The sequence below is a fragment of the Salvia splendens genome, chromosome 5 (genome assembly GCF_004379255.2).
Source record: "Salvia splendens isolate huo1 chromosome 5, SspV2, whole genome shotgun sequence".
NCBI classification, from domain to species: Eukaryota; Viridiplantae; Streptophyta; class Magnoliopsida; order Lamiales; family Lamiaceae; genus Salvia; species Salvia splendens.
In genome coordinates this window covers 20,585,881-20,601,175 of record NC_056036.1, presented here as the reverse complement: position 1 = coordinate 20,601,175, position 15,295 = coordinate 20,585,881, and the positions used below count along the sequence as shown (strand labels likewise).

At 38.1% G+C, this 15,295-nt stretch overlaps 1 protein-coding gene across 1 annotated transcript; it reads left to right on the top strand.

Moving 5' to 3' along the window:
- The first annotated feature begins 7,797 nt into the window (after nt 1–7,797).
- Nucleotides 7,798–11,763, top strand: LOC121806001 (TPR repeat-containing thioredoxin TTL1-like). Its single transcript, XM_042206063.1, has 7 exons — nt 7,798–8,854; nt 8,988–9,183; nt 9,272–9,456; nt 9,843–10,176; nt 10,263–10,467; nt 10,535–10,641; nt 11,016–11,763. The coding sequence occupies exons 1-7, from the start codon at nt 8,058–8,060 to the stop codon at nt 11,166–11,168; spliced, it is 1,977 nt and encodes a 658-aa protein (XP_042061997.1). The 5' UTR covers nt 7,798–8,057; the 3' UTR covers nt 11,169–11,763.
- Nucleotides 11,764–15,295: the final 3,532 nt, after the last annotated feature.

Sequence of the window (15,295 nt, the reverse complement as noted above, 5' to 3'; positions counted from 1 at the left end):
GAACATACAGATTCGGACGTTGGAAACTGACTATCAGACGGAAACCAACAGATCTACTTCTACTAGACGAAGTAAATAGGACACAGAAATGAAACATCAAATTCATGCACAATCAACCAACTCTGCTTCAGATCCACACGTCGGACGCTTAATCCACTCCGGATCCAAGCAATCCGAACCCAATTACGACTAAAATCAACTCCATAAACTCCGATCCAGCAAATCTGCTCCGATCAACAACAATCCATCCACGATTCTATCTCAACTCCACAGATCAAGTGCGAAAAGCATCCATTCAAGCAAATAACTATAAACTCAGAAACAAACATCATCCATACTCGAAATCAACATCGCCTTAACGGAAAATAGAAATTGCATAGAAAGGTTCAACAGTAATTCGACAGTCAAACAAGCCGAGCTTCGAACAGCGAAGCTCGGTGAAATTCGCAGCAACAACGAAATTTAAAGCAGTAATTGTTTCTTCGCCCTACGTGAGGACGGTGTTACACAACAACTAACTGAAAGTAAAACCTGAACCCTCCCGAATTCCGAAAACCAAATGTGTAGAAGTGTGCGAGTGAGCTGAGAGCCGAAAAAAGATATTTTCTGAGTTGCATGCTCTCTCCCTTATATAGATGCGGAGGAGATTTTCTAGAAGCATTCGCAGGAAATCTCTGTTCTTCCCTTCAGCTTTAGCGATCTCCTTCGGCTGGTAATTTTTTCTTCATAATGTTCACTTTGTCGCCGTATTTCCTTCGCCTTGTAAATGTACGAAATTAATCCCCTAATCAATGCATGAAATTAGCCGTATCAATAGTCAATGACGTCTCACGTGTATTATAAAACGAGCATATATAAGCACATGACTGTCAAATAAAATAAATGGAAATTTCCGAGGCAGTTCGATACGAGTCATTGAGAATTTGGGATGATTTAAAATTAAATATCAAGCGATTAAGTTTAATTTTTAAGACAAAAAGTGTGTCCTAAAAATAAAAATTAAAATGCATATACGATTATATTTAAAAAGAATTATTGATATTTATTGAATACTCCATAAATTAGGGCATAATACTCACTCGAAAATACTCCTTAAGAAACAATTCAATATTAAATACTACTACTACAAGATAGGCTCCAACGGTGCCACCTAAGAGCATCCACATTTGTGCTCTTACCAACGAACACGGATATGGGCCCGGACCCACTTTTACTCCATGCTCTTAGGTAAGAGCACCACACCCACATCTGTGCTCTTCCGCAAGGACAAGCTCAAGGGTCCCACCATTCTATTATTCAATTTAAATAAAAACATTTCCACAAAATTAAAATGAATTAAAAATATCCGGAATACTATTACAAATTACAAAAAAATTAAAAATTGCATAATTAAAATCTTAAAAATTAAAAAGTACATAATTAAAAGTACGATATTGTTCATAGTATTCTTATTCTTCACGCTCCGCTTCCGCAATGAGATTGGTGAAATCCATTTGAGAGGGTTTGAGTGAGAGAGGAAGATGTAGATAAGTTGTATGAAAAAAATATGAATGAGAGATGAATGGGAGATGATTTGATGTGAAAAATGGATGATAAATGTGTGTATTTATAGATGATTTTGAGAATAAAAAAATAAAAAATAAAAAAATCCAGAAAAACGGTAAAAAACGGCCATATTTTTGGGAATCTGAATTTTTTTTAAAATTTTTGGTATTATTTCTGATTTTTTTAAAAAAAATGAATTTCCAACGGAAATGCCGTTGGCCAATCAGAACGCGCCACGTCAGCTGCTCACTGGCACGGACGTGCTCGATGCATCGAGCAGCGTCGCGCCAGCTGCAAGAGCGCAGTGGCGAGCAGGCGGTGCCGCGCCGCTAGCACGGACGGACCGGTGTCCACTCACCGCTGCGGATGCTCTAATTTAGTAAAGTGTTTTGAATATTGTCTCTATTATGAAAAGTGTTAACAATAATAAAAGTGTAATAAAGAAGAGGATTATGTGACAAAAATAGTGAATAAGTTAAATAAACAAAAAATTATGTGACATATGTGACAAAAATTAATCATATATGTAAATCATACAAGCTTTAATGCACAATTGATTAATTGTGGAAAATAGAGAAAAAGTGGCAATAAAATTTCCATAAACAAAGATAACTCTAATTTTGGTGAATAGATCAAAAAAAAAATTAAACTATTTTCTAGGATAAGTATAAATTAAAAGAATCTAGTAGGAGTATTTTTTATAGGCAAACTAAAAAAACAAAAAAATACATATTTTATTCCACATTTATTGGAAATAATAAATCGCATCTTTTATTCACCGATGGAGGTATTATTTATTTCATCCTTATAACTGAAATTTTGTTGTACTCTAATGATTTCATAAATAAAACAAAATTATAAACTTTGATATAGAAGTAGTGTAAAATACAAAGATGATGATTGGCGGTGAGCTAGCAGGGAATGGCCACTACTCTGATGGCTGCTGTCACAATCGCCGGAATATTCGAGACGCCGTAGGCTTAGCTGGCACGCCTCTTTCAAGCACATGGCCAGCTGCCCATCTGTCCCCACCTACTTTTACTACCCTGCCCCTCCCTCTTTTCCTCTTCTCCACACCCGCCTAGGCCTATATTCGGTAACTCCCAATTTAATACTCTACATTATGTGTGGATTTTCTTTTTCGTCGGTAATATGCTTATTTTTATATTTTTGTTATTCTCATTATTACGTATCTATATACATACAACATTATTATACTATGCAGTATTCCCTGTATGAATACTTTTAAAATTATTAGTATATTACTTTTATTCTCACAAATCATCGTCAAAATCACTAAATTTATAATGCATTAAGGAGTTGAGAGCTCGATTTATTATTTTTTTTTCTTTAGAGCAATTAATAGAAATAAATAAGGCTTTAAATGTTTATGTATCGGTAAATTTTTTAATTCCAATAATAATTTTGAAATTATTTAATTAATAAGTAAATATTATGGACCATATGTTAATGGCGCTAAGAAATAATTACTCATATTCATCACATATACATAATGAGTGCATATAATACTTCTTCCGTTTCCTAAAAATAGAAATTCTTTCATTTTTAGTACGTCCGCGAATAGCTGTCACATTCTACCATAAATAATAATAGGGTCTTACATTCACTCACATTCATTTAAAACTAATACTAATATATAAATGAGACTCATATTCCACTGACATTTTTCATTCATTTTTCTTAATATTTCTTAAAACTCGTGCCGCTAAGAAATGAGACGCCTAAAAGCGGACGGAGAAAGTACTTTACTAACTTTGCATTAAAACTAATATCGTTTTTGAAATTTTATTTTTAAGAAATGAAAAGACTAATATGTAATACTCCCTCCGTCCCACAAAAGATGTCACACTTGTGGGACGGTACGAGATTTTAGGATGTTTTGTTTTGTGGGTTAAATAAAGAGAGAGGATATAGTTTTTATATTTATGTGATAGAGAACTTTTTCTAAAAAAAGAAATGTGACATCTTTTCTAGGACAAACTAAAAAAGAAATGGTGACATCTATCGTAGGATGGATGGAGTATTACTATTAGTATTTGATTAATTGATATACAAATGCCATCATTCTTCTACATGTTTGGGATGATAAGAATGATACAAATAAAAATAAAGAAAAAGAAAAAGAAAAAGAAAAAGAAAAAGTTAAGAATGATAATAATTTCTGACACAAATATTATTTGCACAATAATATTTTATGTTCTTGTTTCCCAAAGCAAAGCAGGAACCTATAATAATCTGAAATAAAATTACTCAGAAGTTCATCAAGATTCCAAAGTGATGATTGTGTAAGGGCTCGTTTGGTAGCTATGTCATGTTTCGACTGGATAAGATACCATTATGATAATAATCATAGTTTCGATTAGTTAATTTACATATATTGCGTGTTTGGTAGATTAAGATAATTGTGAGTTATCTTATTGTAGTGTTTGGTACAATAAGTCACAAGCAAGTATTAAAATTATGATTGCCAAAATTATCCTCATTAATTTAAGTTAATTACTAAACTATCCTCATTTTGCCCTAATAATTCCTATAAAATCGTATATTTTTGTTTAAAATTAGCATCTTTTCAAGCTAAACTCCTTAAAAAAATTAGCATATTCTCAAGCTAAACTCCTTATCAAAAAAACATATATTTATTTTGGTATTCTATTTTTGTGAGCATTGACAGTTTTGGACAAATCTTATGAATAATCACTGATTATTTTGGACAAATTCTATATGAAAATATTTTATCAAGTGCCAAATTTTATACGTTCAAATTTTTTGAAGTTTAAAGCGTTTGTGGATTGAATAAAATCGTATATTTTTGTTTTAAAAAAACAATTACCTTCAAGTAGTACGTAATTATAAGTATAATATAATATAGTGTAAATAAAGTGAGAACAACAAATTGACAACAATAAAAATTATAACATGATTTAATAGGAAAATGACATCTTTCAATACAACAACTAGGTAAAATTGATGGGTTAGAAATTTTGATGGGTAAAATTGTATTTTGCTAAATTAACTAGGCTTCCATGATAAATAACATAGGATTTTGGGTAGTTACAAATATGATTAAAACATAAGATTTTCAGTGGGCTTTGTACGGGTCGGATACAAAACACGGGCTACTATGTTTGGTAACATAACTACCAAACACACAAGTAAACCCAGATTGATCTCTTATCTAGGCGAAATATAGCTACCAAACGGTCCCTAAGAGCATCTGTAACGCCATGGGCCGGGCCGCAAATCGTGAGTCCCGGCCCGTCCCGGGGTTGCACGGTGACGGGCCGCATGTCCCGCGTCCCGGCCCAGCGTTACACGCTCTTCGGGCCGAGCCGCAAATCCAATTTTTTTTTAATTCGATGTCTATAAATACGAGCTTGCGTTCCATCCATTTCAATCCCGCATTCCATTTCAATACTCTATTATACCCTTTGTTTCGGCGCCAATGGATTGGTTCAACGGCGATCAACGTGAGATGGAGGAGTTCGTTAACTCGAACAATTGGTACATACCGTCGTCGCAACCATCGCAGACACAACCTAGTCCGAGAGTCGGTAGTAACGTCGACATTACATCGCCGGTCAACACCGAAGAGTTCGAGCTCAGTGAGATGGAGCCCGCTCAAGAGCGGGGAAAGGAGAAGGTCGGGGAGGAGGATGGGCCGAAGAAGTACACTCCGCACGAGACATTGTGGCTTGCGAGGAACTACATCGATGTCGTCGAGGATCCTATCATCGGCAACCAGCAGACCGGCAAGGCTTTTTGGGAGCGGATTGCGCAGAAATATAACGCTGGCCGTCCGGAAGGGTCGATCGAGCGTAGCTACGTGAAGCTGCGCAAGCATTGGGGCCGGGTCCAGGCGGATATGAGCAAGTGGAACGGACAGTGGGCCAACGTAGTCCGTATGTGGCCGAGCGGGCATAGCGAGGCGGACCTCGTCGAGAAGGCGAAGGATGCGTTCTTCACTGACGGGAATGAACAGTTCGTACAAGATGCAAAATAAGTAAACTTTAGTCTTAGCATCTGCTTTAAAATATAGAAGTATTTCGTATTCCAATCATAATTGACGTTACTACGAATTTTCATAATTACACATTTACACATCATAACAAAATTGTACCTTTTAATTTAGTCTTAAAATCATTTTAAAATTATGAGAAAACCTAATTTATTTAATGTGCAGTTATTATAATTTTCTGAATGGTGTTTCAGATTAGAGGCGTGTTTGATTGTTTGTCCAAAAAATAATATTGCTGAAGATTACTTAGCAAACGCCAATTCCGTTTGAATAGTATAGTAAATCTAGTGACAATTGTTCTTGAAATACTTATTAAATTAACGAGACATTTGTTACTTATCCCTTGTTTGGGAATATAAAAAAAAAATTATTAGGATTTTGAATGTATATTAATCAAATAAATGTATTCATGAAATAATAACCGAATTAACTTATTAACGTAATAATAACTAAATTCTTTATTAATAAAATAATAATAACAATAATCATATAATCAATAATTTTAAAATTATATTAACATTTTATAAATAAATTATTAATTTAAAATATACTCCACTTAATAATAATAATAATATATTATTGCAATGCATAATTTTAATAATTCGTTCATGATTTGCTTAATAGGCCACTAGTTTATAACATAACAATAATATTAAAATAAAATAATAAGTAACAGAGTTATTATTATAATTTCATTAAAAATTTTTAATTAGATTAATTTATAATAAAATAATAACAAATTAATATATGTATCATTACTATTGTTATTATTATTATTATTCAAAATTTAATAAATAATAGGAGTATTATAATTATCTTAATAATTTATATTAACAATTATAAATAATATAACAATTATATAAAACTATAGTTATAATTGTTATTATAATTAAGTAGTAGAATTTAAAATTTAAATGTATTAAGATTTTTTAATTGATCATTAAAATATACTCCATAATAATAATAATAACTATTATTATTATAATAGTTTCCTAAAATATAAAAATTTACGGAGTACTAGTAGTAGTATTAAATATCTCAATATGAGAATCCAAAAAACTAGGGACAATATGGTTAGCAAAAGTTGGGGAATCAGATTTCTGAAAATTATTGGAGTACTTGTTTTCAGAATTATAACTATTTTCCCATATTAAATCTAACAATTTCAAACATAATTATTTTTCGAATTTCGGCAAATAAACATGCCCTATGAGTATTGCGAAGTAAAGGCAAGTTTTTATTTATTTATTTAGGAGTGGCTGGTTTTGAATTGTAAAGTTGAAAGTTGAAGTCACTTTAATTTAATATGGTATAATCTAATAAAATATTGGTGTAATCATATGATTAATCCTCTTAAATGTCGACCTGTTTGGGAAACACTAATTTCTAAATCTCCAGCAATTCTGAAGTTGAGATTGTAAGGAAATCCATATTATAAGAGGTCAATCACTCAATTAGACTAATGATATTAAGTTAGAAGAATCAAGTATTGAATTATAACATAGTAGTATCATTTATTTTTGTTAATTGTCTGTAGTAATATTACGTCGATAGTACCTAAATATACCTGAAACTTCACATAGAATGTACACATTTTGAAATAGGCAAATTAACAAATAAATAATAAAAGATGGATGAATTATATTTTTTCAAAATCTGAAAATTAAGTTAGTAAAGATGAAAATTTCACAATAGTTTCGTTGATTTTTTTTTTCTTGGCAAAATATGTGATCGTAAGTCGGTCCATTTTAAACATGTTAGCTACCACATAGTAATAGATATTTGGGGTTGGTTGAAGATATCTATGTCTATGTATCACCCTAATAAAGTGGCTTAACGTAGTCATAACACTTAAAATCGTCACATTATTACATATTTTGCCATGCCAGAGATAGGGCAGATGAAATAATTAAGAAATTTTCATATGTTCTGTTGTGATTTATTTGGCAATTTTAGTTAGCACTCACAATTTTCAATACAGTACACATACCCACAAAATGAATAAATTTAAGTCAAACCTCATGAATGATTGAATTCCTTAAACACAAAATTTGACATGGTGAATATTTAGTTGTAATTTTGTGAGGAGGAGAGAGTAGAAACAAATAAAGCAATCCATAAATGAGAATGGGAATCCTGAAACACAAAACCAAACCAAAATCAGTAATTATGAAATAAATGTAGAGATTAATCAGCAGTATATATAGAGAGAGAAGAGAGAAGAGAGAAGAGAGAAGAGATGGAAGAGGCCTTTGGTAAATACTCTCTTCTCTTCTCTTCTCTTCACTTCCTGGGTCAATTGAGTCTCTCTTCTTTCTCTCTCTAGCATTCTCACATTCATTCATCCACCCTTTTTAAATTCACGACATCCCCGTCGATTCCTCTCTTTCCCTCTCTACATTTCTCTCTTCCTCCTTCAATTTTCATACTAATACACTCTACCACAATTATACATATATATATAAATCAAATAAAAATGTCGTCATTTTCCGGTAAGCCGACGTCGGAGCTAGGTCTAGAAGCACTCTCCAATGGCCTCACAAACACGTTGACTATTTACAAAGACGAAAAAAACGGCGTCTGTCTTAACAAACCCGACTTCCGAGAACTCGAAGCCTCTCCCGCCACAACCACCACCACCACAAGCTCCAGCTCATCGGGTTCTGTTTCTGTCCCGACAAAGCCCCATTCCACCCACTCCGCCGAGCTCTCTGTCGAGAGTTCTCCCTCCACGGCCCGAAACTTGAGGTCGGGCCACACTCGCTCCCGCTCCTGCGGCTCTCACCACCTCATCTTCTCCGGCTCCGGCTCCGTCAGCTCCCCTCCCCCCGCCACCGTCGCCCCCACCGGAAACATATGCCCCTCGGGCCGGATCTCGAAGACCGGGCTGCCGGGCCGGGCTTCCAAGCCCGATGTCCTCGGCTCCGGCTCCGGCCGCTACGGCCACGGCAGCATAATGCGGGGCGGAGACGGAGGTGCTCCGAGAGGGCTGATGGTCGGCGGCGGCGGCGGAGGGCGGAGCAGCGCCGATCCCGAGGAATTGAAGAGATTGGGGAACGATTGCTACAAAAACGCCCAATTTTCCGAGGCATTGAGCCTCTACGACAGGGCAATCGCGATTTCGCCGGCCAATGCAGCCTACCGTTTCAACCGGGCGGCGGCGCTCATGGGCCTCCGCCGCCTTCTCGAGGCGGTGAGGGAATGTGGGGCGGCGATTAGGCTGGATCCGGGCTATGCCAAGGCCCATCACCGATTGGGATCTTTGCTTCTCAGGTCAGATTAGATTTGAGATACGTTTTATTGTATGAATCTACATTGGTTTGCATTGTGCTTTCAATTTGGTAGATCTGCACGAGATCTGCTTGCTATGGTTTTTGTTTAAGAATCTAATTCGTCGGTAGCACAGTTTAGGGCAGGTGGAGAGTGCTAGGGAGCACATTTGCTTTCCGGGGCACCAACCTGATCCGGTTGAGATGCATAAGTTGCAGTTGGTCGAGAAGCATCTGAGCAAATGCAGTGAAGCGCGGAGGCTTGGCGACTGGAGAGGGACGCTGAGCGAGGTTGACGCCGCCATTGCTGCTGGAGCTGATGCATCGCCCCAGGTTGATATTTTGATGCTTGCTCGTTTTCGAAAGTGCAATTGGAACAAGACTGTTACTCGTTTATGCTGATTGAATTGGAATTTTGCAGCTGTGCGCGTGTAGGGCAGAAGCTCTGTTGAAGCTCCACCAACTAGATGATGCTTTCTCAGCTCAGTCGAACATCGCGATGTCTGAGGCATCTGTCAGTCTCAATCCGTCACTCAAGATTTTCGGGATGCTTGTTGAAGCGTACCTGTTCTTCGTTAGAACTCAAGTTGAGTTGGCTAAGGGAAGGTGAGCTCGAATCATTTTCTGAACTTTTCGTCTACTTAATATTGAAATTGAATCTATTTATGGTGGTTGCGATTAATATGTAAAATCCACCACATTATTGTGAATTAGCTTGTGAATTATAGTTTATGGCGCAGCGCTTGTTGGTTCAATTTATTTTTGAAATAGTGTAGCTTTGGCAAAATAGATCGATTATGTTATGGCCTCGCCAAATACGCCTGTGCCAGAATCGCCCTAAAGCATGTTTCTTGAGTTGGAATGCTGTAAGAATGAAGTTATGATACAGAGAAACATGTTCGGAATTGAAATCCATTCGTTTCAAGTCCCAAAAATTAAAACGAATCACCAAAGATACATTAACTAATGGACCAATGTATGAACGTTTGCAGGTACGATAGTGCTCTTACAGCCATTGAGAAAGCTGGGAAGATAGACCCTCAAAATGCTGAAACGTCAAAGCTTCTCAACACGGTGAGGTTGGTGTGTCGAGCTCGTGCTCGTGGGAATGATCTTTTTAAGTCGGAAAGGTTCACAGAGGCATGCTCGGCATATGGGGAAGGCCTCAGGCTTGATCCGTCTAATTCTGTACTCTATTGCAATCGGGCAGCTTGTTGGTTCAAGCTCGGCCAGTGGGAACGATCAGTAGAAGATTGCAATCAAGCTCTTCGTATCCAGCCGAATTACCTCAAAGCTTTACTACGCCGAGCTTTGTCTAACAGCAAGGTAAGAGGACCATTCCTTTGCTTCTTTCACTGCACACAGACTAAAAATTTCATAATCTTAATTCGGTTGAACGCCACTGATTATAGCTTGAACGCTGGAGTGAAGCTGTGAGGGATTACGAGGTCTTGAGAAGGGAACTCCCTGATGACAATGAGGTTGCAGAATCTCTATTTCACGCCCAAGTTGCATTGAAGAAATCACTAGGAGAAGATGTGTACAACATGAAATTTGGTGGCGACGTGGAGTCCGTTTCTGGCCTGGAACAGTTCAGAGCTGCAATTTCATCGTCTGGTAAGTACAACAGGATTTGTTGATGGCTGTACAATTATGTATTTATCGAAGATGGTAATAAATGCAGGTGCGTCGGTGGTGCATTTCAGATCAGGGACGAATCTGCAATGCAAGCACATATCTCCGTTCGTAGATGCTTTGTGCAGCCGGTATCCGTCCATCAATTTTCTCCAGGCAAGCACCTTGTGCTACTAATATAAATGGTTAATTGCCTGAATTTTAAATTCTTGTTTGATTTATGATCTCAACTTTTAACTTATTTTTTGAAATTTTTTGAACATGATGAACTTTGCAAAATTGCTTAGTTATAGCCCACATACAAAGTTCTTGCCTCGAAACATGTTTTTCTCGAGCTGGGGCGTCGATAGAAGAAGGCTGCAGCCCTAGAAACATCTTTTACGTTGTGAGCCAACTTAGTTTTATAGCACTGGAATTTTCGACTAAACAATTTTGCTGTTTTAAAAATGAACTTAAAGTCGAGATTATAAATCAAACGAGCTATAGTTCATGCCATAAAAACATGCTCTCACAATCCTCTCTGATTTCAGGTGGATATCGAAGAGGGCCATGCCATTGCACACACGGAGAATATTAGAATAGTCCCGACTTTCAAGATATACAAAAAGGGCATCCGGGTGAAGGAAATGATCTGCCCGAGCCCAGAGGTTCTAGAATCATCAGTGAGGCATTACAGTATTTAGATGTTCATGGATATTCAATTTTTGTCTGCCTGTGTATATCGTGTTCTCTTCCCGCCAACATCCGAAAACACCACCACTAGAGCCCGTTGCTATATGAAAAAGACTGGTAAGATAAGAACCAAATGCCACCCGAATCCAGCCCAAAACAATGCATGGCATTGCTCCATTCTGTTTGTTTTCATTCATTCGTCTCGTTCCATCTTCTGCCACCATTCTCTTCCGTGCCTTATAAACTTGTTTGGAGATTGTGTCTTACTATGTAGTCCCTTAGGCTGGTGATTATTTACTCAGGGAAGAAGAGAAAATGTACATGCATATATGGATATATATACACACAACATTGCAGGCGCCCATTGAAGGAAATGGATGTCTGGATTGGTATGGTATCTTTGGGATTGTAGCAAGGAAGATGAATTGATTTTTTAATTTCTTTTGAAACCATTAAATTAATAAAATTTGTTAAATTCTTCCTTTTTTTTTCCAGCATTCTTCTTGTAATGAACTTGTTCAAGACTCTTCTTCTTTGGGTTAGTTTGCTGCTCTTTTTTAAAATTGAAGTACTAAGTTTATTGGATTATGTTTGGGATTTGATTAATGGTCTGATCAATTGCTATTATGTTTTGAATATGTTATAAGTAGATTACAGTATTTGTTACTGTTAAACAAATTTTGTGAGATTAAAATTTTTTCATTCTGAATTTCATTCACTAATTAGATTACAACTTCAACGAATTCAATGCTGCAAATAGTATTGTTCATAATTTGTTTGGTGTGCTATAACATAAAGGCTAATATTTGACTCATAAGAGCATCTCCAATGGCATAGGACATCCAATAGTCCTCACATAGCCTTCCCATTGTCACATCAGCAGCACTAAAATCCTCCTGCCACATCATCTGGACATGCAACTGGACATTCAATAGCCCTCATATAGCCTTCTACATCACTAACAATTATATAATTTAATTTACAATTGTAGCAACATACGGAATTTAATTTACGAGACAAATACAGGAAAATTGAATAATACTATTAAAGTTTAAAAAAGTACAATAATTTTAAAAAATGTACATTTAAAAAAATTACATGCAATTAAATTAAAAACTAACGCCTTGCAATCCTCCGCGCCCACAACTCTTCAATTAAATCCTTTTGGAGTCGAATATGAGCATCCGTCTGACGCATGTCGGCATTTGCTTGGAGGAGGGCTTCTTCATCGTGAGGTACCCCACCTCGTACGTTGGAGGCGGCGACGCCGTGGCTTGGACCGGCTTCATTATCGTCGTTGGCCCAATCAGTCAGTTGTACACCTTCATATTCGACAATCATGTTGTGCATGATAATACAGACGTACATTATATCAGCAATGCAGTCGACATGCCACAAACGCGTTGGTCCCTTAACTGCAGCCCATCGAGCCTGAAGCACACCAAATGCGCGCTCCACGTCCTTTCGCGCCGACTCCTGTCGCGTCGCAAAGTAGGCCTTCTTCGCATCTGATGCGCACCGGATCGTCTTCACAAAGACGGGCCACCTAGGGTATATCTCATCTGCCAAGTAGTAGCTCATATCATGCTGGTTGCCGTTGGCGACAAAACTGATGGCCGGACCGACGCCCTAGCACGAGTTAAATTTTTGAAAATTTAAAAAAAAAAATTTAAAAATTTGACGCCGGTCTGACGCCGATCCGGGGCCTACAATGGCGCCGTGAGAATCGGCGTGGGCACGCCGACCGATTTCGACGACACCGCTCGCAATGGTTCAGCGTCAGCACCGGCGTCCGCGAAAAATCGGCGTGCCGGTGCCGACGCCGCCATTGGAGATGCTCTAATTACTTGTGTCCGACACATTTTGTTTAGATGTCCCATTAAAAATGACATATATGAAAACATATTTTTTTAACGTTATTATTTAGGAGTATTATTTTATTCTCTCTAATCAACACACAAAATAAAAATGTTTCACTTAGACTGGAACGATGAAGTAACTAAAAACCTGTCATATTCTGTGTTGGATGTTTTAGAGAAACTCAAAATTTGCAATCTACTAAAAATCTTGAACACTGGTAAGCAATGGGCACAATGCAAATAAGTTGGATATAAAAAGTTTGACACCGGAATTATTAGAGCATCCCCATCCATGCTCATGGATGGCAAGAGCATGGATGTGAGACTGGATCTACTTTTATTCATTTTTCATTCCATGCTCTTCCGCAAGAGCATATCACCCACATCCATGCTCTTCCGCAAGAGCATGCTCAAGGATCTCACCATTCTATTATTCAATTTAAATAAAAACATTTCAACAATATTAAAATGCATTAAAAATACCCGAACTACTATTACAAATTACAAAAAAATAAATAAAAATTACATAATTAAAATCTTAAAAATTGAAAATTACATACTTAAAATCCTAAAAACTAAAAATTACATAATTAAAATCCTACATATTAGAAATTACATAATTAAATCCTAAAAAATACATCTGTGGATATTTAAAGAAGACTAGCCCGATGACGGTATCCCTAATTGTTGTCGGAGAGCTCGTATCATTGCATGATGTGCATCAAATTGCTCGGGAGTCATCCGAGACGTATCGGCGCCGATGGCTTGATACAAAATTGCCAACGAACTGTTGTTGGGGGTGGAGGAGGCACAAAGGGAGCGGGAGCCGACCGTTCGGCTGGGTCGCGGCGCGACGGCGGCTGGCCATCACCTGTTTCCTTCTTTGCGGCCGGCGTTGGGAACCGTTCAGGCCGGCGTCGGGGCTATCCAAGTGAGCTCCGGCAAGCTGGCTTGCCACCTCGTCCTCGCCGGCGTCGAATAGGGATAGCTTCCTCGACCGTTTGCTGGAGGAGCGGGAGGAGGATCGGACGCCTCCCTTATACTTCGGATGATGACGCACCTCCTGCCAAGTGTTGAGATGCTTGAATGGTTTGTAATGCATTGATTGGTAGGTCGACACGGCGGCTGTGATGATGTCTCGTGCCGCTCCCTGCCGACCGCTGTTCCTCGAGGTAATACCCCTGGAACTTTTGGATTTCTTCGTTGGCTCTTCCGATGACATTGCGCACCACCATTCCAGTCGGTAGGCCAACATTGTACCGGCGAACGATGCGGAACCAAAACCCGTCCCCGGTTTGGTTCGTGCCTACCTCCTCTTCTTCGGAGATTTTCAAATAGGCCTCGAATATCTTCTCCATCTCCCCCGGAGTGTAGGGGTGCGGACGTTGGGGTCATCGGTTTTGCCACGAGTACGGACATGGACACCACGAGCAGGAGCGCCGCGACTGCCGGAAGCTCCCTCCGAATTTTGGGACAACTGTGGCGTCGAGGTGTTCCCTCCCAAACCATGTTTGGGTGCCCACCCGTATTTCCCCGAGGGGGCATCTTGCTTGTCTACCGGGTAAGACCGGTAGCCACCCGGAATTTGCGAACCTTAGGTAGGAGGACGTGGCAAGATATTCGTATCCGGTGAAGGGAAAGGCGATGTGCCGAACCATTCGTGGTTCCATCAGCAGGAGTCAGAGGGGTGATCGTCGGAGCCGGACATTTTTACAAGAGAGAAATAGAGAAAGAGTGAGAATTTAGAGAGAAGTATATGTGAATTTTAGTATAAAAATAATGAAAAATAAATTAAAAGTGGAGAAAAAACGGATATATTTTATTAGGAAGTGGGAAAATATATATTTTTTATTTAATTTTGTTTTTTTTTTATATTTTTTAAAATTAAAAAAAATGAAAAATAGCCAATGGCATTGCCGTTGGTGAATCACGCAGCGACACGTCAACCAGCTCTTCGACACGGCGGTGCTCGATGCTAAGAACAGGGCCGTGCCGTCGGCAAGAGCACAACGACGAGCAAGGTAATCACCACGCCAACGGCACGACGCTTGCTCTTAGTATCGAGCACTGATGCGGATGCTCTTAATGGATGTCGCAGAAAATAGTGCCGTTATGACTAACATATGCAACGACTAAAACTGATACAAGCTGTCGGTTTCAAGCAATCATCTACTTGTACTTCATTTTGCACCACTATATAAATGAAATAGTAATTCATACTTTAGTTAATGAAATTAGAAAATACAGTAGAGAGAGAGAGAGAGATGGAGATTTCTGCA

Coding starts and splice junctions, on each gene's coding strand:
- LOC121806001 (XM_042206063.1), top strand. CDS start 8,058: ATGTCGTCATTTTCCGGTAAGCCGACGTCGGAGCTAGGTCTAGAAGCA. Junction 10,468..10,534: donor AGCTGCAATTTCATCGTCTG/GTAAGTACAACA, acceptor TAATAAATGCAG/GTGCGTCGGTGGTGCATTTC. Junction 10,642..11,015: donor CGTCCATCAATTTTCTCCAG/GCAAGCACCTTG, acceptor CTCTGATTTCAG/GTGGATATCGAAGAGGGCCA.